At 44.6% G+C, this 26028-nt stretch overlaps 1 protein-coding gene across 1 annotated transcript in view; it reads right to left on the bottom strand.

The window, feature by feature from the left end:
* LIPC (lipase C, hepatic type) overlaps positions 1 to 26028 on the bottom strand; it is a 173769-nt gene that overhangs the window by 136092 nt on the left and 11649 nt on the right. Inside the window, exons 2-3 of the mRNA XM_073801084.1 lie at positions 21065 to 21161; positions 18858 to 18988 (exon numbers count right to left, since the gene is read on the bottom strand). Of these exons, the coding sequence (XP_073657185.1) occupies positions 18858 to 18942 (85 nt within the window). The 5' untranslated portion in view covers positions 18943 to 18988; positions 21065 to 21161. The remainder of the gene's footprint in view (positions 1 to 18857; positions 18989 to 21064; positions 21162 to 26028) is intronic.

Genomic DNA, 26028 nt, shown 5'->3' with positions numbered 1-26028 from the left:
ATGTATTTCTGATGTATTTGTGGGGAGGGAGGTGATCTCCATGTCTTACTCCTCTGCCATCTTGAAGGTCTCTGGAAGTGTGTATTTAACACAGCCTTGAAAATAGGCTCCTGAGCTTCCTAAGAAGCCAATAAAAATGCTGATTTTATTTATTTCACCCATGTAGTTTCCTTGGGGAGGAAGAAAGGCTTGAAAGTGGCATTGGTGCTCCTATGTGTTAAAGAACTAATTGCAAATCCATTGCTCTACAAACAGCTGAGTCTGTAAGGTCATCCAGGATTTTCCCCATGCTCCGGAGGCCAGGTCTGCCCAGGTAGACTAGCTGCTACAGCAGGCCTTTGAGCAGGGTCCCAGTGTGCATGGTCAAGTGTGTGTAAGAGGAACAGAGAAATCATTCTGATTGCCCCTGAGGAAGCAGGAGTCATCCTTGCATCCCCTGCCATCCTCAAGCTGCACAGCCAGTCCTCTGTGGTCAGGCTGACATCTCCCGCTCAGAGGAAGCACCTCTCCTATGTGGATCTTGATCAGTTGGGTTTGGGTAGAGCTGATCCTACCCAAGGGGTGGGCATGCTTCCCAAACCAGGCCAATTGGAGAGCCCATCCTCCTGGCCATAGTTGTCTACTTAGAGATGAGCCCCCAGCCAAGCAGAGTCCTTTCTGGAATGTTTGTCAGAGGTTTGTGATAAAATATTATAATCTCTCTGGAATTTTAAGCTCTAAGGAGTGATGGAACTCTCAAGTGCCATCAAGGAGTGGGGGAAAGCGAGAAAAAGGGAGAAAGCGAGAGAATTGACAGACATTGTATCTTTGTTATAGGCATAGATTCAACTGTACCTGTAGCCTGTACTTTGGATATCGCTGTTATGTGAGTAAATAAATTCCCCTTTTTGCTTAAGTTAATTTGAATTGGATTTCTGTTCTTATGACCAGAAGTCCAAACTAATACAATCAATCATTGGGTATTCTTATCTACCTTTTTCACATCTCCAAATAAATTGACTTTCCTTCATCCCCACTGTAATACCTGTCTTAGTAACAGCCTCCCAACCCTGTAAGAATCAGGCCTTTTGATTGCTCTGGGGATATCCTCCTGCAAGTAATGAATCCCAAGTGATGACTTGCCCAGTCCAATGGATTTTGATGGGGAAGGCTTGGGGCAGCCTGACTTCAGTACACAATGGCTCTTTCTAGAACATTTCCTGGGGCATTTGGAGCAAAGTAAGGTCTGATGCAAAAAAAAAAAAAAAAAGCTATTATCTGTCTCCAATGACCCTCTGGTATTCAACATGGAGCTCCTGGAGTCTTTAGACTGTGTCCCTTTATTGCCCTGGGTCCAGTTTCACCTGCAAATCCTGACTATTGCAGGGAAAAATCTCTTAGGGACCAATTGTGTGTGAACCAGCACCACAGGTTCTGTTATCAACACAAGGAATCTCCTTACAGTTGTCACCCAATAAAGTTGTCAAAACATGCCAGCAGCCAGACCATGACCTCCTAGTAACCTAGCTATAGCACACTACTGATGGGTGGCTTGAGTGGTCCCAGACCCATCAGCATTTCAATGCATTACCAAAATAGATCCAGCTTTACAGCTTATTAATGGAAATTGATCTTCAACTGAAGGTTTCATAGAAAGGGATTTAAATTATACATTGTCCAGCAAAACTTAATAAAAATTCCTCTCTAGATGTTGTTATTCTTTTCCTAGAATGACAAACATTGCCAGCATCCTCATCTCCCCCACTCATGGCCTGTAATACTTCTAAAGTGGTTCTTCAAGTGGGACCCAGGACGAACATCAGTATTAGCATCACCTGGCATCTTGTTACAAATGCTAAGTCCTGGGCCCTACCCTAGGCCTACTGAACCAGGAAGTCTGGAGTGGGGCCCAGCAATCCATGTTTTAACAAATCTTCCTGGCAATTCTGATGCTGGCTCAAGTTTGAGAACCAATGTCAAAACCACGGACCTAAGTGATTCAGCTACTGTATCAGTTTCCACGCCCTGCCCAGCCACACAAAAGGCCAGAAGTGTTCATGAGGGGACCACCTATTGCTCCTCAAGCAAGCTCCTTGGTGGTCTCAACTCTGGCCTCAGATCATGTGTAGTGGCTTCAGTCCATGAAATAGGGGTAATTTTGCTACTAAGGTGCTCCTTCCCTATTATGACACTAGCATCTGGACTGAGGATGCACTGGTTGTTCCAGTGCCTCAAATACATCAGAGTATTCAAGGGTTGGGGGCAGAGTGGGGCTTACACCACCAGGCAAAACAGCATGAAATGGAATAAAAAAGTCTCCAAGGGAAGAAACACGTGCAGCAACTCGAGTGGATTATAAAGCCACATTCATCTTTCAAAGTAAATAGCAATCAGTCCTGAGGAGCTAGGAGGCTTTCAAATAATGGCCAACATGTGTTGATATTGACAGTGACCCATAAATCTCAATTTCTCTGTGAGAACCTGTTAGGCAGCATTTTAATTCCAAGCCATTGAATGAAAAGGAGAAAGATTTACCTCTGCCGTGGATCTGAGTGGAGCATCCTTGGAAATACAGCCCAACAGACATGGAGTTAAGCACTAACTGATGGCCTGCAACATGCTTCATAACACTCCATTACCCAGATGGGGAGCATGACAGCTGAAACACAGAATAGCTGAGCCTGGGGTGAGCAGCCATCTAGGAAGGACAAAGGGCGCTGGGCTATCCGAACCTCCCCCAGCATGACTAATCGCTGTCACCACCATCAGAGCTCACACTGCCCTCACGTGTGCACTGGGGTGCTTTGGACCCTGTCAAGCTCTTTTTTGATGGTTATTTTGCTTCTTTCCTCAGCAGTTTTCTCATCCTGAGTGGTCCGTCCCAAGCCTGGTCTTTGTCCTCCAGGGGAGACAAGAGGCCTTTCTCCAACTCTCCAGTTTGTTGTCTCTGAGAGTGAGGCTAACTGGCTCTTACTCCCTGTTCTGCCATTTAAAGAAGGCATTTTAGTTACCATTTATTTCCTACTTGTTGGACACTCTGCTAAGTTTTTTGCATACATTATTTCATTTGATCCTTAATTATTTGGGACAGTAACTTGATCTCCGTAAGCCTCAGTTTCTTCATCTTTAAAATGGGGATGATAGGAGCATTCACCTCAAAGGGTTGCTGGGGGATGAAGCCCTGGCATGTGGGGAATCTGCCCACTCAGCCCTACTTGCCCCTGCCTGTGCTGGGTTAGGTGCCCTGGGGCCACTCTGCTGAGAGATGGAATGCATCTCATTGCCTTTGCATCTCCAGCCCTCAGCACAGCATCTGGGGCAGAGCTGTGCTCAATAAACATGTGTGAAGTTAGGAGGGAAAGTAGGAATACTGGCCTTCGCTGGTGGTCCAGTAGTTACTAATCCACCTTCCAATGCAGGGGACGCAGGTTCGAACCCTGGTTGGGGAACTAAGATCCCACATGCATCAGGGCAACTAAGCCCGCGCGCTCTAGAGTCCATGTGCCACAACTAGAGGTCCCACGTGCTGCAACTACTGAGCCTGCGTGCCGCAACTAGAGAGAAGCCTGCATGCTGCAACAAAGAGCCCACGTGCTGCAACTAAGATGTGACGCAGCCATAAATAAATAATAAATATTAAAAAAAAATAAAAAAGAAAGTAGGAAGACTGCAGAGTGATCCACAGAAACTCCCAGTCCTGAGCTAAGAAGTTGGGGCTGGGGGAACCCCAAGTGGGGACGTAACAAAGAGGCGTTCACCCTGACTTGACGGGAAGAATGGAAGAGAGCTCAGAAACATTTTGTCAGAGAGAAAAGGAATTAAAGAGCTCCCAATTCTGAATCCAGGTGAGGGCAATGATTTATCCAAAGTCACACAGCCATTTGGTGACAAAGTTCAGGCCATAATTTGTGGTTGAAATTTACTAGTGTAGGCTGCATTTGATCCGCCACATTAGGAAATATATTACCTGTAACAGCCAGAGACCCAAGGAAGGCAGCCTTGAGGCACCTGCTAGGTCCTAATTCCCCTCTCTGGTGGTTACTTAGTGCCTTCTGCCGGCTGCCACCCCACGTCCTTCCCCTCGGGCTACTGAGGTCTGTTTTAAGGGCTCTCCTTGCCCTTCCATCTGGGCGCTTGGTGAAAAGTGCATCAAGGCCAGGTGTGAGAGAGGTGCGTGGGGAAAACACAGGCCTCGGAGTCAGGGAGCCCTCAGCTCAAATCTCACAGCATCCTTTCACTGGTTTGGATAAGACAGTTAAGCTGAATGAGCTCCAGTTTCTTAACAAGTAAAAGGAGAACAACAGTGTACACTGTAGAGATTATAAATTGTAAGAATTAAGGCAATTTAAGCCAGGTGCCTAGACATAGTAATGAGGCATATCCAGCTGGATTTGAGGCAAAGAACTGCGTCTTCCTCTTTACATTTCTTCCCGTCTCCTGGTACCTCCAGTGCTAGTACGCTGCCTTATGTCTAGTAGTAGGTGCCCAATTACTAGTTCACCAAGTAAATGAGGAGCTATTTTGTGTTCTTCAGAACTTTGCTTCTCAAAGTGTGTTTTGGTGACCAGCCGCAATGGCACGACCCGAACACTTGTTAGAAACAAGATCTTGGAGCCCATCCCAGATGTACTGAAACATAACATTCACTTTATCAAGCTTCTCAGGCGATTCATATGCACATTAAAGTTTGAGAAACTCTGCTTTAACAAGCATCATCTGAACCTGGGGGAAGTTTAAAACTCCTATGAAAGTCATGAGCTTTGTAGGGAATTTATAGGCAAGACAACAACACAAACATGATATACATCCCCTTTTCCCACTCTCGCTGGTCTGGAAGTGGGTTCCTGGTTCCATGGAAACCTAAAGGACTCAGAATCACTTCTGTAAGATCCATAATAGGGACAGAGCCAGCTTTTCTGTGCATGTGTGTTTTCCAGAGTAGACTGTGGTCTGGAGAGCACTTCCCCCTTGCAAATGGATAGCTGTATCACAGCCGTAGAGTGCAGCCTCTTACCGAGAGCCCCAAGTGGCTTCAGAGTCCCCATGCTTTTAGAGGGGGAAGGAAGTAGAGCAAGACCTAAACATCCTGCACTTCTGGGATGTTTCTTCCATTATCTCCAGCAGGGATCTGGGATTTGCCAGATGAAGTGACTTAAAACTCATTTACTTTAAAAAAGTGTATGTTGCTTAGTCCTTTGTTGAAGAGGTGTATAATCAATGGTCACTTGCCACGTGCCTGCTCCGTGCCAGGCCCTGCAGGTCCTGAGGATACAATGGTGACTACCTTGTCCCTGCTCTTGAGGTGTTCCTAGTCCAGTGGGGAGAGAGATGTGCGGCAGGTAACTAGAGAGCAAAGAGAGGTCTGCAGGAGGCCTGGGAGCGTGGGCTCATATATATATGAGAGAAAGAAAGAAGCGAGAGATACATACATTTGTTATTCATATATACACATATATATGGAGGGACAGAGACAGAGAGAAATCAAACGGTTCTGCAACACACACACACATATAAATATGCATAGAAAGAGAGAGATAAAGTAAATATGCTAAAATGTTAATAGTTATTGAATCTCTCTGGAGGGAATATGGTAATTCTTTTTTTAAAAAACATATTTATTGGAGTATAATCGCTTTACAGTGGTGTGTTAGTTTCTGCTGTATAACAAAGTGAATCAGCTACGTGTATACATATATCCCCATATCTCCTCCCTCTTGCATCTCCCTCCCACCCTCTCTATCCCACCCCTCTAGGTGGTCACAAAGCAGTGAGCTGATCTCCCTGTGCTATGTGGCTGCTTCTCACTGTTATTCTTTGTGCTATCCTTTCAACCTTTTCTATACTGGGACATTTTGGTAATAAAAAGTGGGGGAAACAATGGGAGTATTCAGTGACTCAGGTGAGTATTATAATGGAGGATGACTTAGTAAATAGTAGGTTCTTACAAAGATTATTTTATGGCCAGCAATGCATAGCTGCATTGCATAATTCCACATACATATATGACCCCATTTCATCCTCAGAACAACCCTGTGGGGTCTCTAATAATAACCCCATTCACTACTGAAAAGCAGAGGCCTAGAGATCACAGTGATTTGCTGAAGGCTACCTGTGGGTAAGTGACATAGCTAGGACTGAGACTAGGTTTTTAGACTCCAAATCCAGTTCTCTTTCACCCAGTCTCCCTCACGAGTCTATGGTTTATTTTCCCAAAGAGGAGCCCTGGTGTTTATCTTCCCAGTCCCTCGCTGTCCTCGGGCTGGCGATCGTCCTCTCCTTCTGGGTCTGCAGGGGGTCGAGGGAGGGTGGGTGGCAGGCACCCAGGAGAGGATGGCAGCCGACCTTGGCTAAGGCCAGGGTGAGTCTAGGCAATGGCCTGGCTGGGGACAGCTTGCCTGTGTGGGACAGTCATATCCCCAAACCAGAGAGAGCACGGTGTGGGCTCACAGTGAGCATCTCCCTTGAACATGATCCTGCCTCAGGCACTGTGCCAGAGGGTGAGTTTTATCACTTACCCTCACCAGGAGCCAAATAAACGGCTCTCTTGGCCTCCTGCCAGTTATTGCTCCTGCTGCCAGAAAGTCTTCATCATGCTGTTCAGAGGGCCAAGCCCCTCCCCCACTAGCTGCCAGCTGGCTCCTGTGCACCTGAGTGGGCCAGAGCTTCCTGCACCCACACAGCTAAAGCCCCCTGTTTAGGCCTGGTTCGGGGGGTGCAGATTTATACTCACTTTCCAATCTCAGGTATACGTATAAGCCTCTTTTTTCTAACTCTGAAGCACCACCACCCCAGGGAGTTGTTGAAGCTCAGACAGAGCCATAATATACCTGTGGGGTCCCCAGTGCCTGGCCCAGGACCCAGGTCTGAGCAGGATCTTCAGAGGTTTGCTGGATGTCATGGGCTGAATTGTATTCCCTGCCCCCACCCCCAAATTCATATGTGAGGTCCTAACCCTCAGTATCTCAGAATGTGACTGTCTTTAGAGATCGAGTCTTCAAAGAGGTAATTAAGTTAAAATGAGGTCCTCAGAGTGGGCCCTACTCCAATGTGACTGGTGTCCTTATAAGAAGATGAGGACAAAGACATGTGCAGAGGGAAGATCATGTGAAGATAAGGAAAGATAGCCATGTGCAAGCCAAGCAGAGAAGGCTCAGAAGAAACCAGCCCTGCCGACACCTTGATCTTTGACTTCTAACCTCCAGAATTGCAAGAAAATTCATCTCTTTTGTTTGAGCCAGCAGTCTGTGGTCTTGTGTTATGGCAGTCCCAGCAAATGAATATACTGATGAAAGTTGGATGTGGTAGAGTCCTAACACAAGACCTGCACAGAGCTGGCGTGTGGCTAGATCTGTGAGTGGTCCCAGGCCCTGGCACCATCCCCAAGTGTGGACTCCCCTGCATGAATTGGTCATCTGGATGTCTTTTGTTGTGAGTCGAAGGTGGAGCCCCACCCTCCCTCCTGAGTCTCCTCTCCGGCTCTTCCTGCTTTGACATCACTCATCCTGATCACAAATCTCAGGGACGGGAGTCTCTCTGTGTGGCGTGAAGGTGGTGGCCAGGGCATGACAGTAACACACCAAGAGGACCTAGTCATGAAACAGTGGCAAGACCTCATGAGAGGAGATTTCTCAGGTGCTGTTTTGCTGATGTCATCAAGCCCCCCGTGGAGGGTCCAGCTCAGCTTGTGAAAACAGCCCTGTTCCTACAGGATTCTTGGATGAAGAAAAATGCTCTAACCTTTTCAAAGCATCTTTGGTTGCCTTACATTGGCCCAGAATTTTCAGGCTTGATATCATGAGGCCTCTCCTTTGTTCGGTCTGCCTGGATTTGTACTTACATCTTGTTTCTGAGGGGCAGTGATGGAGGCTGAGACACAAGGGAACCAGGACTTTGTCCAGGGATGGGTTTTCTTCTGGGCCATTGAGAGGTAGACATCACTCACAGTGGGTAAGGTGAGTGCCAACTTCTAGTTAGAAGTGGCCAGGCCCAGAGAGGCTCAGAGTACGTCCTAGGATACCCTGGCACTGAATAATATCCGAGGTGGGAAACCTCTGAAAGCCAGTGTACCCATGGCTCTGAAGGGGCACCAGCATCACCAGAAATAAGCACCAGTGAGAAACCCAGGGACCCTGGGAGCCTTCCCTGCCAGTTCCCTTCTCTGAGCCACAATTTTCCCTGTAAAGGGGTGATAATGATGCTTATCACACAGGAGGGTCGCATGGATTAGGTGAAATAAATAGGCAAAGCATTTGGCACATCTGAAAGTTCTTAAAAATAATAGTTACTATTATTTCATACTTCTTGGTTCTACTCAAAGCAACGTAAGCATCAAATGTATATTTTTTATTGTTAGTACTGTATCCAAAAATGGATGTGTGTCTGGCCCACTATGAAACAGCCTTGGGACCAAAGGTCTAATGGTCATTTACTGCTTGGCTTGCTCTTACAGAATCGTGCCTTTGTCCTGCTGTTGTCTGGGAATCTTTGAGTGGCTCAAGGCAACTGAGTTGCACTAGGCTTGAGGCAGGGGGCAATGTTTCGTGTTTAAAGTGGATAGAACTTTGCCTTCATATTTCTCTCTACCATTAACTAACGGTTAAATAGCTGACACCAGATGAGGTAGCTGTGGAAGGTCTCAGGGTACCACGATGCCTCTCAATGAGCTCTCTTGACACTCAGGATATCAGTGCTGGAAGGGATACTACTGGTGGGAAATCGGAGGCGCAGGAGGTAAAGGCAGCCGCCTAAGGCTGTTCGGCTAGGGTGGAGGTATTGGGAGATATCAAAGAGATTACCCAGGTTTCTTGGTATGTGAGAAAATGAAAACAAACACAACAGCAACAAAAAGGAGCCTCGCTGGCAGCCAGACCATGATGTTCCCAACTGAACATAGACAACGCCCACAAAACAGAAACAATGTGCTACAAGGACCCTTTGCAGATACATTTGCAACAGGACAGAAAGGAGGCCACTCTGAATCCATAAAATGTGACTAAACATTCCCTGCTTCCAACTAACAAGGAGAGACTATTGCTCCTGTACCAATGCCAGCTCTAGTTCTGCCTGCTGGAACGTTATTGATTAAATTAAGCAATAATGAGTTCACAATAATTAATTATTAAATTATTTAGATACTAGATCACTGAATGGCCCCCTTCCCCTTTGACAGAATCCCATCCAGGTTTGCTCCTGCTTCCCCAACCTTTCCTTAGTTTCATCTGTCACAAGCCCAAATTTTCTAAGAAGCCCCTCTCAACTCCTTGTGCAGGGATGCCCCTGGGTTTCTCTGGAGTGTGTCCTCCCTTCCTGCAGTAAGCCAAATAATCCTAACTTTCATTTGACTCCAAGTGTGTTCCTAGTGGCCTTTGGCTGGTGAACCTTTACATCTGTAAAATGGGCATAATGATACCTGCCCAGTATTCTTTACAGGGATATGATGAGAATCAAGTGATATCATGTAGGTAGGAATAAGTTTTTAAAGTTGAAATTGCTATAGGTTTATAAACTAGTGTGACGTGGAATTTGCAAATGGTTCTCTTTTCAGACTTAGAAGAAGGTACTTTTTAAATGGAAGGTTCCTATTCAAGCTTCTAGTATGTGTTCCTGCCTCAGTTTCATTGGTGTAAATCCCTCCTACCATTTAGTGTTAGGAATAGCAGTTAACAAGTAAATTTCAAATAGAGTTGCCCATGGGCTGGAGCCCTCCTGGGAGGAAGATCTGAGTGTTTGTGGGCACCAGCCAGGTGCAGTTGCAGAGCCTGTAACTTCCGAGTGCCAGCCCTGCCTTTTCCTGCTGATAGCATTGCTTTCTATCAGGGAGTGGCTGGGGTTTCAGCCAGGCTGTGAGGGGAAGCCATCCACCAAGCAGGAAAGGCAGCCAAGAGCCAAGTCCCTCCCTTTTTCAAACACCAACCTCAGTGGTGGCCCCACTGCCTCCAGGGTGAGGGCCAAACACATTAGCATGGCCTTTGATGCCCTTACCTCTGGCCACTTCTTTTTTTGTGCCCTCCTCTGAGCTACAGCAAACGTCTCAGGGATTCCCAGTTTCATTTTCTGTTTTCAAGCCTCCAAGACTGGCTCATGCTTTTCCTTCTGCTTGCTACGTCCTCCCACTTCTCCTTCAAGGCTCAACTCAAATATCACTTCCTCTATAAAGCCTTCTCTGCTAACCTCTCCCTGCCTCAGGGCCTTGATGTTTTGTACCCAATTGTGCACTTATCATACTGTGTTGAAATTATGCCTCTTCCAATCTCTAATCTACACACACACACACACACACACACACACACACACACACACAGAGCTGTAGGGGTCTCCAGACTTGGTCAATTGGGAAGCTCCTTGATGAATGGTAGTGTGCTTTTTCATTTTTGTGTCCTTAGGAACATGTTTTCGTACAAACCATGGAGCCTGGTACACAGTAGGTGGTTAATAAATGCTATAATTTGCTGGTGTTGATCTTGTTATATTTCAGTATAAAGAAGTATGTTGTTTTCACTATTTTGGTTTGTCTTGGGATAAGGAAGCTGGAACATTTGTCACTGGAAAGTTTTTCTCAGTCACAGAAAGGCCAGTCCTAGTCAACTGAGAATCACAGGCTCTGCCCAGTTCTTGGTAATGCCCAGCTCATACGAAAAGAATTTGCTGGATCCTATTTTCAGGCCTGCCAAGGCATGCTTTACCGTGTGTGGTTAATTCATTATTGCAACTAGTATTTTTCTACCAATTACAAGTAAATCTCAGCTTGGGAATTTTTTTTTTTTTTCCAATTCAAGAACCACTTTCTTTTCACCATGACCATGTTTTATTTTGGAGGAATAAATTGTCACAAATATCTAGGGGTTTTATATTATTTGGGAGATGGCTACCCCTGAGGGAGGTCAATATTCAGGATCAATAGACATCTCTCCCCTTCCCCCCTCCAGGAGACTGAGAAATGAACGCCAGGTTTGCCCTGGAAGCTTGTATTGTTTCTGAGGGAAGAGCCTTAAACCTGAAAATCAGGAGACCTGGGTTCAAGTCAGGTTAATGTTTTGCCATTAACTGTCTATTTTTGTTTTTCTAGTGGTTCTCAAGGTGTACTCCCCGCACTTGAAGCAGCCCTTGGGAACTCTAGAAATGCAAATTCCTGGATCCACCCCAGGCCCACTGAGTTAGAAACTTGCAGATGGGACCCAGAAATCTGATTTTAATAAGATTTATTTATTTAACAAATTTAATAGAATTTATTTATTTTATAAATAAATGAGATTTAATAAAATCTTATTTTAATAAGTTTCTCATACACACTAAAGTTCGAGAACCTCTGACTAGTCAAATCCCTTTGTTTTATCATTTTGATGTGAATTTTTAAATTATTCAAATCATAAAGCAAAACACTATATACATAGTACAACATTACATAAAAGTTGGAAGAGACAAAAATTTAGATATAAACTCAACTGAAGTCTGAACATGTTTGTACATTTTCTTCTAGTAGTTTTTTTTCCTTAAATATACGTTTTCATGGAGTTGTAATCACAAGACACACACAGTTAGGTATACTACTTTTGTCCCACTTAGCCTTGGAACGAAAATACTATTCAGTGTTGCCACCTTTATATCGTCATAAGAACTATTTTAATGCCACAACATGCCATCTAAAAGCTGTTAAAATCTACTTTACCAGGCCCCTGAAGGTGAACCTGTATATATGGAGGAGAAAGTGCTGGGGACAGACAAAGAGGCCTCCCCTTCAATACACTTGATCTTCTCTTTACTTCTTCCTACCCCTCCCCTCAAATCCCATGGTGGAAATATCGCAACTATGAGTGTTTCTGGAAATAGAGTCATAAGCAGAGAGGAGAGTGACGTTAACCAATAGTCATGAGTTTTCCAGAGTCATCCAGAAACTTGGTTTTTCCCATACCTGAATCCTCTCCTGAAACCCTGGAAGCAGCTAAGGCGTCACTGCGCTGCCTTGTGGCAATGCCTACGAATTACACCTTCTCTTGAGAAGCGTAGCTGCACCCTGAATCTTCCAGTGTGGGAATGACTCGAGTTTGTCTCCTTGCCCTAAGCTAGGTGCCTGATTGTCAGCAGCTGGGTGCACCTGCTGTCTACCTTAACATAGCAACCCCACTCCCTGCAGGACTGGCTGGGCTCTGACCCATTTTTCTAGTTTTCACCTTGGGGCTGAAGTCTGGCCATGATCCTCAGCTTGTTTGGCAGGGGTCCAGATGTTCTGCCTGCTCCTGGCCAGCCCCCTTCCCTAGTGGGCTGGACTCTGATCCCTGGCTGACAGGGCCCCGCTCTAAAATGAACACTCTCCTGGGAACCAGTGTACGGCCACCCTTCTGGCCATGAGAATTGCTGGGCCCCATGGATATCAGGCGCACACCCCAGGCTGAGGTCAAGGTGGTCACATCCCCTTGGAGAATGTAACTGGGACTGCTCAGCTGTGTCTTGTGGACCATACCTAAAATCGGGCAAGGCTCTGGCCCAGCCCTGCCTCTCCTTCCCTTCTCCCTGCTTACTCGCCTGCAAGGACGCCGCATGCCTTGTAGCATTGTGGCAGGGCAGCGAGAATGTGGTGGTGGGGATCTTGCTCACCTGGCCCACAATTAAATATGGGTTCAGGTCCTGGGTCCCTTGTGAAAGGCAAGCAGGGTGGGAGATAGGCTGCTGTCCTCTCACCTCAGGCTTGTCCTCTCTGGGTACGATGCCGTCAGGAGGACTCCAGAATGGCTCAGCCATAGGGCCAGGAAGTATGGCAGTGGGTGGGAGGGTCTCTAGCAGAAAGCATGTAGAATTTCACGAGAATTCTGGGGCTGGCTTTCTGCCGATTCTGCTTTCATGTACTCGCCCAGGTGAATGAGTTCCATCTCTGGATACTACCTCAAGTAGTACTCATGAACCACCTTCCCTACAGTTGTGGAGGCCTGTTAGGAATTTTCAGGTCCCGCTGGGGCTGTAATTCTGGGCTTGGCTAAGCCTATGAGGATGGTGGGAGGTGGCCCCTCTAGGGACAACAAATCCAGGACCAATCTAACTGCAGCTTACCAGGTTTTTAAAAAAAACTTTTTTTTTCTTTCACATTTAAACACTTAAAACACATACACACACATTCTCTCAGAGTCTCTCTCTCTCTCTCTCTCTCTCTCTCTCTCTCTCTCTCTCTCTCTCTCTCTCCCCCCCTCTCTCTCTCTCTCTCTCTCTCTCTCTCTCTCTCTGCCCCCCCCCATGGCCTTAATACTCTTTATAGATCTTTACATATATTTCAAATCCCTAGCAATATACATGAATGTAGTTTTATCATAGTTGTGATTCAATATGTAGGTTAGTTAGTCCTCTTTTTCTCCCCCACTTTACTGCCTTTAAAATTTCCTCATACTTATTTTTTAAAAGCTACAAGACCAGTTGTTATGTAACCTTTTGGAGGTCACAGGTCCCTTTGATAATTTGCCAGAAGTTATGACTTCTCTCCTGCCCTCAAATGCACATTCATACAGCCTTGGGTACCATCCTAAGAGGCATCCAGCCTCTCTGAAACCCATCCCTGGGCTAGGCTAAGAACACTTGTATTGCACTATGAGTGCCTAAGGGTCAGCATTAAGCCTTTTATTTCTGAATCTCATCATCATTGTTCCCAAAAGTTCCTAGAACTTCTAGTAGTAGGTATTCAAAACAATGCTTGTTTAAAGGAGGAATTAGTAATACCTGGACCCTCCATCCTTGATGGTTTATTGTTGGGCATTCAAGGTGTTTTCGGTTTATTGCAGTTGTGATGTAGTATTGCTATCAACTCCTTCCTATTTTTTTTTTTTTCTTCTTCTCCTTCCTGGAAGGCCTGTTTTTGGAAGGTGTTTGGACTTGGAAAACATATGTACTTTATTGGCTCTGTGCCTTTTCTTATGCACAAGGAAAGCCTCCTTCACTTTTGTCCAGATTCCATCCTGCAAGACTCGGCTCAAATGCTGCTTCCTCCCAGAAGCCTTTCCTCTACGTACTTGGAAGTAAACTCTTCTCCATCTCTACCTGCACCTTGTCTTAGTCAACTCAGGCTGTTGTAACAAATTACAATAGACTGGGTGGCTTGTAACCAACAGAAATTTTTCTCACAGTTCTGGAGGCTGGAAGTCTGAGATCAGGGTGCCAGCATGTTGGGGTTCTGGTGAAAACCCTCTTCCAGGTTTCCTCACATGGTGAACAGACAGTGAGTGAGCTCTTTGGGGTCCCTTTTATAAAGACACTAATCCCATTCATGAGGGCTCCACCCTCATGACTGAATCACCACCCAAAGTCCCCACCTCCTAAGATGCCATGCTATTGAGGGTTAGGATTTCAACACATGAATTTTGGGGGGACAGAAACACTCACTCCATTGCACTCCTCTCCAGTGGTACTTGGCATATTTTATGGTTTAGTTGAAAAAGTTTTATATATACATCTTATCTCCTTTATTAGACTCAGTGGTATACCTTATATATTTGAAACCCAGAATGGATCATTTTAATACCACTTTGCTCTATAAGACAAAGCTATTTTCAGTTATATGCATGCAAAAATCAGCAATAATCACTATTTTCTTGATTTGTTATTTAGTTTTAAAGCAATGAACAATTAAAAAAGAAGAATACATTTCCACTTTAAAGATACGCAAGTGCATTAAAGATATTTCCTGGAAGAAACAAAATTTTTACTTACCAAACAAAATATTATACTTCACAGTTCACTGTAAAATCTGTTTTACTGTTTTACATTTTAAACACAAAACTCTAAGTGGTCACACGGGATAGGAGAATTGAAGTTCTCGGGTTCTGTATCTTTGTCTTTATAATCACTACGCTATCATTTTAAATTTCAAATCTGCTGTTTAAATGCAAGAACAGGCAATAAGTACCACGGGATTTGGAGACATGAGATGACCAAAGTGAGCTGGGAGGATTCTGAACCATTAGACACTTGCAATGAGCGCATGTCACAGTCCACGAGTATCAGGGGCCAACTGCAAAACTGGGAGGTCTCTAAATTGACATCAACAGAGAACATTTATTCAAGGAGAAGTAATATAAAACTGTGATTATTTGAAGTTTACATATATATTAATAAAACTCAACAGTAACCACAGCAGTTGTTTACAAATTTGACCAAAAAACTATTTTGAGGGGGAGGGGCTTTAGTTTTATCACTGGCATTATATAGAATTGTGATGATGAAAGGAAGACCAACTTTTCGTAAGTTCTATTATTATTTTGCATTCTCTATGGATGATGGCCCCCTTATTGCTGCTGGCAGTGCAGGCAGCTCCCATCTCCCTACCCTTGGTTCACCCGATTCGACAGTAAGCTCATGGAGAGCAGGGGCTACTGTGCGGTCTACAGTTGTACAGTGTCTGCTGCACAAATAACAGCAGTTCTGAGTGTGGGCCTTGGCAGGACCTCGAGGATGTCCTCCCTTTTCCTATATGTGAGTCCAGTTTTCTTCATGTACTCTGGACAAAGCAACATATCACAACAGATTCAATACAGAAACAGATGAAAAAATCCAGCTGCTTCTATTAAACCAGACATTACAAAATTAGCGAAATTTCTTTGTGAACCAATGTCACTCTTCTGACTCACTTTTTTTGTTGTTGTTTGGAAAATACAAGTTATTCCTCATAATATGTTACATATGTTAGCATGTGATGACTTTTTTATTTTTAAAAGCATTAAAATTAAAAAAAAAATTCTCAGTTTTAGTCTCTAATATGGTAAATATTGATACCTGTGTTCCACGTAAAAAAGAGCTCTTTGGGGGATCTCCCTGGTGGTTCAGTAGGTAAGACTCCACGTTCCCATTGCAGGGGGCCTGGGTCCTATCCCTGGTCAGGGAACTAGATCCCGCATGCATGCTGCAACTAAGAGTTCTCATGCCACAACTAAGAAGCCTGCGTGCCGCAACAAAGATCCCACGTGCCTCAACTAAGACCTGGCGCAGCAGCCAAAATACATAAGTAAAATAAATAATATAAAAAAAAAAAGAGCTCTTCGGAATTCTGAATAATTTTGGAGAATGTAATGGTGTCCTGGGACCAGGAAGTTTGAGAACTGTTGTATTAAAAGCACTGCCTTATATATGGCAGATGCCTATGCACACTTACTTGTTAAATGAATGAGTGACTGACGGCTGGGCTTCATTTGCTTCTAGGATGTGGACTCTGTGGCTGGAATTGCAGGGAGGGGGCAGGCACCTTAGGCAGTGGTCGCGGATACCGCTGGAAGGTGGGGCTGCCAGGGTCTAGGAGTAGCAGCTCCCATTTAAGCAGTATTGATCCTCCTGGCCACGCCAGTGGGGCGGACTGGGCCTCAGGCAGGGAGGTCTGGGGATGAGAACGATGGTAGCTCTGTGTCCTGGGGTCTTCAGGAGGCTCACCATATCTTGTTTCCCTTGGTGCTGGTAGGCAGGAATTATTCAAATAGTCCTCTCCTGTGAGAGGAACCCAGCAGAATGTATTTCTAGGGATCTCTGGCTGTTAAACCACTGGGTGTGAGCACAACGGCCAGAAACCTGTAGCCTTAGGCAGACAGATCAACCTCTAGGTGCCTCTCGTGGCTCTGCCCTGAGCAATCATGGGACCTCCAGCAAGTCAATTTTCAGCTGGCTGACTCAACCACAAGGTGAGGGTGGGATAAAATGTTTGCACAGTGTCTGGCATATACAGGGTGCACAATATATTAGTCGGTCCATTAGCAATGTCGTTAATAATAATAAAAGGTAAGCTGGGAGGATTGGGGTTAAGGAGGAAGGGTCCTATGGGAGTTCCTCCTGGCCCCTGACTAGTGACAGTTGAAGCTTGGTACAGACCAAGTGTTCTCCACCTTGGCAGTATTGACACTTCGTCCTGAATAATTCACTGCTGTGGGGCTGTTCTGTCCACTGTAGGATGTTTAGCAGCGTCCCTGGCTTCTACCCCCATATGCCAACAGCACTCTCTCCCCAGTTGTGGCAACCAAAATCTCCCCTGGGGGGCAGTTTGGAAAACCATCCTACAAGGTATAGATACTCAACCTTTCAGGGCTCTACTGTGGGATGCTTGCCTCCTTGCAATGCCCCAGGTGGATGTCCCACCAGCCTCATGCACACAGATCTTGGCTGACTCCCTGCAGAAGAAATTCTGCCAAGACATTCTGCTCTCAAAGGAACAAGAGGCCTCCTGTCTCTGATCCTTTCCCTTGAAGAACCTTCCTGCTAATAGTGGCCACTTCCCTCAGCTTTTGGACAAACCAGGACCCTGGGAAAGCAGTAGCTGACCAGCACAGGATTTGGTGAGGGAAATGTGGACGATACTCAGCAACCCCCGGGGAGGCCATCCTGCCTTTTATCCTTCACCTCGGCTCTAATGGCTTCCAACCCCCAAGTCTCTACTGAAACATCGACTGGGCCAGTCAGTAGCAGAATGGATAAACCAAGGGTGGTATATTCATACGACGGAATGCTACAGTGAACAGAATGATGAGTCACACCTCATGCAAATGCATGGTTGAATCTCACCAACATCATGTTTAGTGAAAGAAGCCAGAAGCAAAAGAGCATATACTGTATGTGTCCATTATCGAAAAGCTTCCCCCAAAAGCAAAATAATCTATGTTAAGGCTCAAGAGGTGTGCAAGGGAGGTTTCTGGGATGCTGGCTCAGATTGTGAAAATTCATTGAGCACTTACGATATAGGCACTTTTGTAGATATATATTATACTTCAGTAAAAAATTAACAAAAACAACATTCTGGGCCAAAGGGCAGGAAAGGCCCTTTACCAATATCCCTGTGAACACGGAATAAAAATCATCAGCAATTCTGCCCGGATGGCTCTAAATTATTATTATCATTTTTGGACTCAGCTTGATAAGTGAGATGATGTATGCAAAATAATTAACCTTGTGGTTGACACACAAATTGCTCAGTGAATGGTAATAATTAATACTGCTAATAAGTTATTAACTGACCTAGTATACAAAATAATAATTAAACATAAAGAACAGCCTTTTTTCTTAAAGGAGAAAAAAAATGTTCTGGAATTTTCAGGCAATCTTTGGGTAGTAAGTTCCTAATTCTTTTCGGAGCTCCCTCCAAGCAGTCTTCGAGGAAAGAAAAATCTAAGCCTCTACCTTAGAGTTTCTAGGTCCTGACAAGTAACCAGCACAAAAACAAAGTCCCAAAGGCCAGTGTCATTTGCCCAAAGTGTTCAGTTCACTTCATATCCATCGTTTATTGATCCAATGCACTGTTTAGCCAGGAACCTGGAATCCACCTACCTGATCAAGCATTTGGATCTCTTTGGGCATCAACCTAGTGTGTGAATTTACAGACCAAACAGGTGTGACTGCTGTTGAATTCCTCAGTCTCAGAGTAAAACTCTGGCAGAAAAAGTGAAGTCTAGAAAATGTGCAATGATAGCTCTGTTTTCAACCTGACTGGAAAGAGGATTCTACAAATTCCTGTCTTCTGAGAAAGCCAGCAATTAGACAACCCTCAGCAAGATGAAGCATTTCATTGCAAGCTGTTCTCCTCAACTGCAAATTAGATGCCAAATTAACTCTCAGGAAGATCTGAAACTCCTTCAGATTATTTGCCACCAGAGAAGGCTTATCCTGACTATTTCTTAATAGGATATGCGAGAGACTTCATTGCTAGTTGCAAGCTCTTTGAGAAGACTTCTACTCCCAGAGTGGCTTCCTAAACTTTCAGTTCTGCCTACAAACAGCTACACGTCCTTGTGACCTTCGATGCCACTAACAGAACACCTCGTATGCTGTGAAGCAAGTTCTGTTCCACATAGCCAAGAACACTTGGATTCATTGTGACGTACATTTAAAAAAGAAAATCCATGCCCATTTCCGGAGAAAAGGCAGGCTCTTACCTAGTCCCAGGCTTTGTCCATGGGCACTTGATTGGATAAAGATGCACAAAACCAAGAAAATAGAGACACACAGGGAATTTTCCATTTCTCCTGTCTCACCCGGACCGAGGTCTTCTTGCTAATTTCTGAAGCTAAAGAGAGCAGATTGCCTATTGATACTTTGTTAGAGAAGACTGCCCATTAATAATTAACCTTTTAAACATGTTTTCTAGTGTTCAGACACTTTCCTTCCTACACTGAACCCAAATCTAACTCTATCTCATACAAAAAAAAGGTTGATTTACAAAAGTATTTTTTATCCTGATACATTTTGAAAATAAAATATCTTGTCATGTACTCTTACTTTCTTGGGCCAAGGTCCCAGTTCTAAATTAATCAATTTAAAGTTAATGTGTTGTGTTTGGAAGTACTGTCAAAGGTCAGGAGTAGGTGACTCCCACATGGTTGCCTAAGTCTCTCTCTGGCAGTATGCAAAGGGAATGCAGGCTCCTGGCAGTGGTATTTCAAATTGCAGGCTAAACCCCAAGAGAAAGGAAAGGACTCTGCTATGTGGAGAGCCCCAGGTGGTCTGTTTTCTATTGAGTTTAGCAAAATTGCTGGTGCCTGTGGTCAAAGAGTGATGGGCGACATTTCTATAGCTGAAAGGGGCAGAAAACCTCTATCCTCAGTCTAAGAAGGAGCTGATGGAGGAGCAAAGATGCAGAACTGGATGCCTTTGCTGGGGGCCCCATTGAAAGATGGCCCTAGAGTAAACACACTCTTTCCTCCTCTGTGTTAATGGATGCTCTAACTGGGTAGACGACTGAGAAGTAAGGCCACTTGGCAAAACCAGACAGGGGAAATTCAGGTGTGGCTCTTGTAATATTCCTTGGGTTTCTAGTTTTATTTAAACTTTATTCATTTTTCAAACTTTTAAAAAATATCTATTATATTCCAGGCACTGCTCTAGGTACTTGAGATATGCAAGTGAAGAGAACAGACGAAGATTCCAGTCCTTGTGGAGCTTATGTACCACAGGAGATGGGAGGAGTCAGATAACAGGCAATAGACATAATAAATAAGAGATTTATGTAGATTGGTAGAATGTAATCAGAGCTATGGGAAAAGGAAAAGTATGGCTGAGTTAAGGGGGTTGGGGAAGGTAGTGATTTTAAATAGAATTTTCAAGGTGAGCCTTGTTGGGAAGCTGAACTTTGAGCAAGGGTTTGAGGAAGTTGCCCCTGTGGACATGTTGAGGAGAGCATCAGGTAGCCAGAACAGCCAGTGCAAAGGCCCTGAGGTAGGAGCATGCCTGGAATGTCCCAGGAACAGCAAGGAGGCCAGTGATTAGGGACTTTGGCTTTTATAGTATGAGACATGGGGAACCATTCTGAGCAGAAGAGTGATATGATTTGTATAATATTTGTAAAAGATCATTTTAGTTTCTAAGACTAGGAGCAAATTATTAGCAAACAAGGGTGCAAGTGGGTAGATCTGCTAAGAGGCTATTACAGTGATCCAGCAAGAGGTGATGGTGCCTTGGTTCAGCACAGTAACAGTGGAATTGGGGACTGATGGATGGGTGGTGGATATATTTTGAAGGTGGATACAACAGGATTTCCTGACTACTGGGATGCAGAGAAAGAGAGGAGTTGAAGATGACTTCAAGGACTTTGGCTTGAGCAAGTGGGACAATGGTGTTGCTAGCAGCTGAGATAGGAAAGGATGTGAGTGGAGCAGGTTTGGTGATGGAAAATCAAAAATTCAGTTTTGCCCAGGTGGAGTCTGAGATGCCTCTTAGACATCCAAGGGGAAATGTTGGGTAGGCAGTTAGATAACTTGGTGATCATTGCCCGGATGAAACGAACTGATAGGACCTTCTGAAACCACCGGCAGTTTGGACAGACTGATCCTAGGCCAAAACTTAACTCTGTAGTGTCTTGTGGCTGCCTCAGCTTCCAGAGGACTATACCTTGGAGACCATCTAGTCAAATGCATGATTTCTGAGCAGAGGTTTCTGTGCTGGCTTCTTGGCTGGCTCCATCCTACCTGCATAGTTAAGCAGGATCTGAAGGTTCCACTTTACTTCTTATTTCCCAGAAAGTTGGAACCTAAAACCAGCTGACTATCTACCTGGCTCCTCTCCCCTGGGCCCACCTCATCTCTTATCCTTTGGGTACTGCCAGGTACCAACTCCACCCCCGGCCTCACTCTACAGATTAACTCACCAAGAAACCAGTGAATCCAAGTGCCTCTGGGATCCTGGGTCTATTATCAACTAGCTGGCAAAATGTTACTTAACCTTAATGAGTTCCATCTCCTCACCTGTAAAATAAGAGAACATGGGCGGGGGATAATACTTTGAGGTATCAACAATATATTTCTCCCAACCTCTTCCCTCACCCTCTCCCTTCCACTTAAGAAGAGTAAAGTAGAGAGAAGACTATAAACCTTTTGTCTTCCTGAAACTTAGGACCTAGAGTAAGTGAATTCTAACCAACAATGGCAAGTAAAAGGCTAAAAATGTTTCAAAGGGATGTGAAGGGAGAAAGAGTACCCCTACCATCCCAGCACTAGAAAGAGAGTGTCTTGGGCTTTCTAAGTGGGTGGGGAGAGAGGGAGATTTGTCTATGAGGGCAGAGGGGACAGTCCCTTGTTTCCAGAAAGTGGTAAGAACCCAAAGAAAAAATGGCTGTGAGTGTGTCAGCAGGGGGACAAAAGATGTCCCTGTGCCTGCCATGCGGTGTCAGTAGCAGTAAGCCTCCGGTGCCAACAGGTCATGAAGATGGGGAGGAGTGGCCCCTTAGTGGTCACCTATGTGGACTGATGTCAGATGATCAGGTGCTTACCCCTAACCCCATTTTTGGGTATTGTGTCAGATCCAGAAGTGTGGGTGGGGCGGGGTAAGAAAGAATCTAGGAGGGCCTAAATAATAGGAGTTTGGAGTCATAACTCAGGTGGGTTACAGAAAATAAAGGTATTTCTTCCATATCAGAATTTGCGGACTGAGATTCACACTTCTACAAACACAGGTATATCATTAGTATTACGGATTTATATGTGAAGTGCCCAGCCAAGTGCCTGGTTCATGGTAGAAGTTCAGTAAATTACAGTGATTTATTTTGAGGCAGTATGCTTAGTGGTCAAGAGTCCAGGCTTTGGAATCAGACAGATCTAAGTTAAGGTCCCTGGCCTATCACTTCCTAACTGGGTGACCTGGGGCAAGTCATTAGTGTTCTGAGCTTTAGATTTTTCCATCTGTGTAGTGGGACTAAGTATATCTACCTGATGAGATTAAAGGAGATAATGTAAAGAGGTAAGTCCTTAGCAATCCTGCCAAGCAGGAAATAATAAATGGCAGCTATTCTTACCATTTTTATTGTTTTTAATTCATGTAGGGGGTCCAGGAGGTAGATAACAGCACGATCACAGGATTAAAATTTAGTGGAAAATTAAAAGGGGAGGAAAACAGAAGGGTCTGGTTCAGTGGTTCCAAAATCTGATTGAGGGCTGGAATCAGAGTCAGCCTGAGAGCTCAGGAAAAGAATTATAGGCTCTTCCCATGACCGAGTGAATAAGAACTTCCAGGGCTGGAGCCTGGACAACCTTAATTTTAAACAAACTCTTCAGATTATTCTTGGTCACCCAAAGTTTGAGAACCATTTCCTCAGAGTGGTGCTTGAGACATCTGTTGGGGCACAAGAAGAAAATAATAGATCTTTCTGATTTTTCTTGTGTCACCTGCTCTAGGCTGAATGTTTGTGTCCCCCACAAATTAGTATATGAAACCTAGCCCCCAGGGTGATGGTAAATGGATAGGGCATTTGGTAGGTGATGAGATCATGATGGCAGAGGCCTCATGAATGGGATCAGTGTCCATATGAAATGAACCCCAGACAGTTCCCTAGCCCCTTCCTCCATGTGACGTTACAATGAGAATATGGCCATCTGTGAGGCCTTCATCAGACACCAAACCTGCTGGTGCCTTGATCTTGGACTTCCCAGCCTCCAGAACCGTGAGAAATAAATTTCTGTTGTTTGTAAGCCACCCAGTCTATGGTATTCTATTATAGCCTCCCAAACCAATGAAGATACCACCTTTGAAAATTTTGTGTATATATAATGCTTATAATATATTTATACTGTATCACTTGTATACAGTACTATGTATTAGTGCTATATACTTTATAAACAGGTAAATGTCCATGTATTTTGGAGGGGCACTCAAAATTTTTTTCAAACTGACAAAAGTGCTTCATTAAAAATGTGTGAAGGCTCTGCCTTAGAGGGATGCAATGGCCCCCAGGCCTTTGGGACCTGATTATAAGGTAGTTGATCCCATCAATACATTGGAATCAGCAGATCCATCAGTGGGATCTTTAGTCATTTCCACACCCCAGAAAGCCCAGCAGGTGATGGAGGACACTTCATTTCCCATGGCCTGATCCCACGGAGGCTGAAGCCTCCAGAGAGTTAGCAGCATGGTGCACAGTGGTAGGGCCCCGTGCTTTCTCTTGTCTGCAATCCTCAATCTAAAATAATAATGGTCTTATAGTTAGAGCCTTAAAAATTGCCCTGTACTTGCTTCCTTTTCATTTGAAGAGCTTCTTGAAGAAATAGAGATTTCAAGAGGCTGGACTTTAATGACCTGAACGTAACCTTTCCTTTTAGTGTAATGGCGATAAGAAAGTTAATCAGAAGAAAAAATATTTTACATAGATAAAGAGAGCAAGAGGAGGGAGAAGGCGTGGGATCAAGGTGAAAATCTCTGATGATGGGAGACACAGGGCTTTATATTCCAAATCAGATTTTCTTGCTTTCATCATCAGAAACTGGGGATACCTGAGAATTGTGGCCTCTTGGCAGAATTCCGAGGAAAGAATAATTGAAACAGTACGTTTTGGATTGGTACTATTATTTCCCTCATTTTACAGTTGAGATTTAAGAGATTAAGAACTAGAACAAAACCATATTTTATCAGTAAAAGGCTGAGGGAGAGGAAATCAAGGCCACCTGAATCCAGGGTCAGTTTTCTAAACCATATGCCGTCAATCCCTGGCTTTCCTCAGGCCTGCACTGAGCTTTCTTTCCTCATTCTTATTCCACTTCCAAGATGAAATTTATAAAGTTTGTAGGATCACGTCATTGGAAAATGACTACCCTCTCCTACACCTGCTTGGGGCCAGACTGCCACCAGGAAAATGACCAAGCTTTAATGGGGCACAGATCGATCTGTGTGGACATTCTTGTACTACGTGGGAATGAAACTGAGCAGGACCCTGTGGGGCTCCTGGACATGAAAGCCTTTCTGTGTCCCCCATTCCTTGTTTGTAGGGAACAGACTCCAGCTTCCATGACCTTCCCTGAGTTGCAAAGGGCAGATTCTAACAGTTGCTAATCAGGGAAGGGAGGGGATGCCGAGACAAGGGAGGAGCAGTCAAGAAACAATAGTGCAGCCTTGGGGGCAGGTCATGGTTCTGCCTCAGGGATACACATAACAATATCTTTAAGTTCTTTATAGAACTAACCCCCGCCTCCCATTCTTCATTCCAGAGAAGACCACCTGAGAGGCCAGATTAAAGGAACCAAAGAAGTTCATCAAGAGATTATCTGAGACCAGATTAAAGGAGTGCAGGCCCCTCACACACCCTAATTTATCAGCAACCTCGCACTTGAACTATCGCTATAAAACTCCTCACCAAAACCTCCCGGGTGGGGGACACACAGTTTTCAAGGGCAGGAGCCTGCTGTGTCCACCTTTGCTTGCCAAAGCAATGAAGTTATTCTTTTCTACTTTACCCAAAACTCTGTCTCCGAGATTCGATTCAGCACTGGTGCACAGAGGCCGCGTTTTTGGCAACAAAAACAAGTAGGGACACTTCTTTGAGCTGGCTTGGAACATGTCCTTATTTGAAAAGGGGTTGGCCTGGAGTCTAACCTTTTCCTTATCTGTTTCCTTATCTGTTTTTTAAGACAAGTAAACAAATGAAAGGTGAACACAAGATTGCAGATGATGTTTTAGATTATTTGAAAGAATGTTTCAAGCATTTCAAGCAGGTATTTATTCATCCAAGATCATCATGCCTGAATCGATTAACCTTTTCAGATTAACCTCTGCGTGGGGTCTGCCTCTGACTAGTTGTGTGACCTTGTGTAAATAATGTAACCGCTCTTTGCCTCAGTTTTCTCATCTGTAAAATGGAAGTGTGAGGATGAAATGTTATTTCATGGAATGTGCTTGGCACAATCAGAGCTCATTTGATTTTTGTAACAAATGAGACAAAAATTAGTTCCTCCATTTTACAAGTGAGAAAACTGAGACTCTGAGATTCCTTGTCTGAGGCCACATGTCTAATCTATGTAGATTGGATCTAAGGACTTCTGGGTCCCTGTAAACTCTGATACTCTCTCATTCCCAGAGTCTAAAGTGAAGAGCTAGGGAGCAAAGAGATGAGAACTCCTTTTACACTTATTTTTATGTTTCCTGATCTGTGCTGGCCCTTTTATTCTCCCCATCAGAATTACAGCTGCCGGTTTGTGGAACAATGAAAGAACAAACAAACAAAACCAGAGCTATCTTTTTTGTGACTGGATACTCTGGAACCAATAATGTATTTTATGAGTTTAGTAGTTCCAGTAGAATGGAAAAGCTTTTTCCTCTGTTTGCATTATGCTTGGAAGCAAAAAGAAGTAAAGATTTAAGTTGGTTTTGAACAGCTAGACAGACACAGACCATTGCTGGCTCCTTCAAGTTTGACAAGGGTCTTCTCCTCTGTGGGTAAGAGGGTGGGCATAGTAGACTCTGTGCCAGCATCCTACAGCTGCTTCGGGTGTTGGTTGGGCTTGATGAGGGGTGCTCATGCTGGGCTCCTAAGGGAGACCAACCAAGCTATGAACTGAATTGGCTGATTGCAGTAAACTAAGGGCACAGTTTGGGAAGGTGAGCCATTAGCACGGCAGCTCTCTTTCTCTGGGTCCCAGTGCTTCTGACAATGGGATAGCCAGAGGCACTGTCCTTATTCCCAGTATCAGGCAGGACTGGGGCATCACTTAGATCGAAGTGGCCGAAGACTCTCTACAGCAGCTGGTGTTTGCTCCATGTCACACAGTCATTTCACAAAAGCTTTCTGAGCTCAGCAAATGAAGTCCTTGGCTACAAGAAATCAGGAACAGTTCCCAGAGATATGCTTCA

The sequence above is a fragment of the Tursiops truncatus genome, chromosome 2 (assembly GCF_011762595.2).
Source record: "Tursiops truncatus isolate mTurTru1 chromosome 2, mTurTru1.mat.Y, whole genome shotgun sequence".
NCBI lineage: Eukaryota > Metazoa > Chordata > Mammalia > Artiodactyla > Delphinidae > Tursiops > Tursiops truncatus.
Note: the sequence above shows the minus strand (reverse complement) of the source record. Positions and strands in the feature narration are given on the sequence as shown.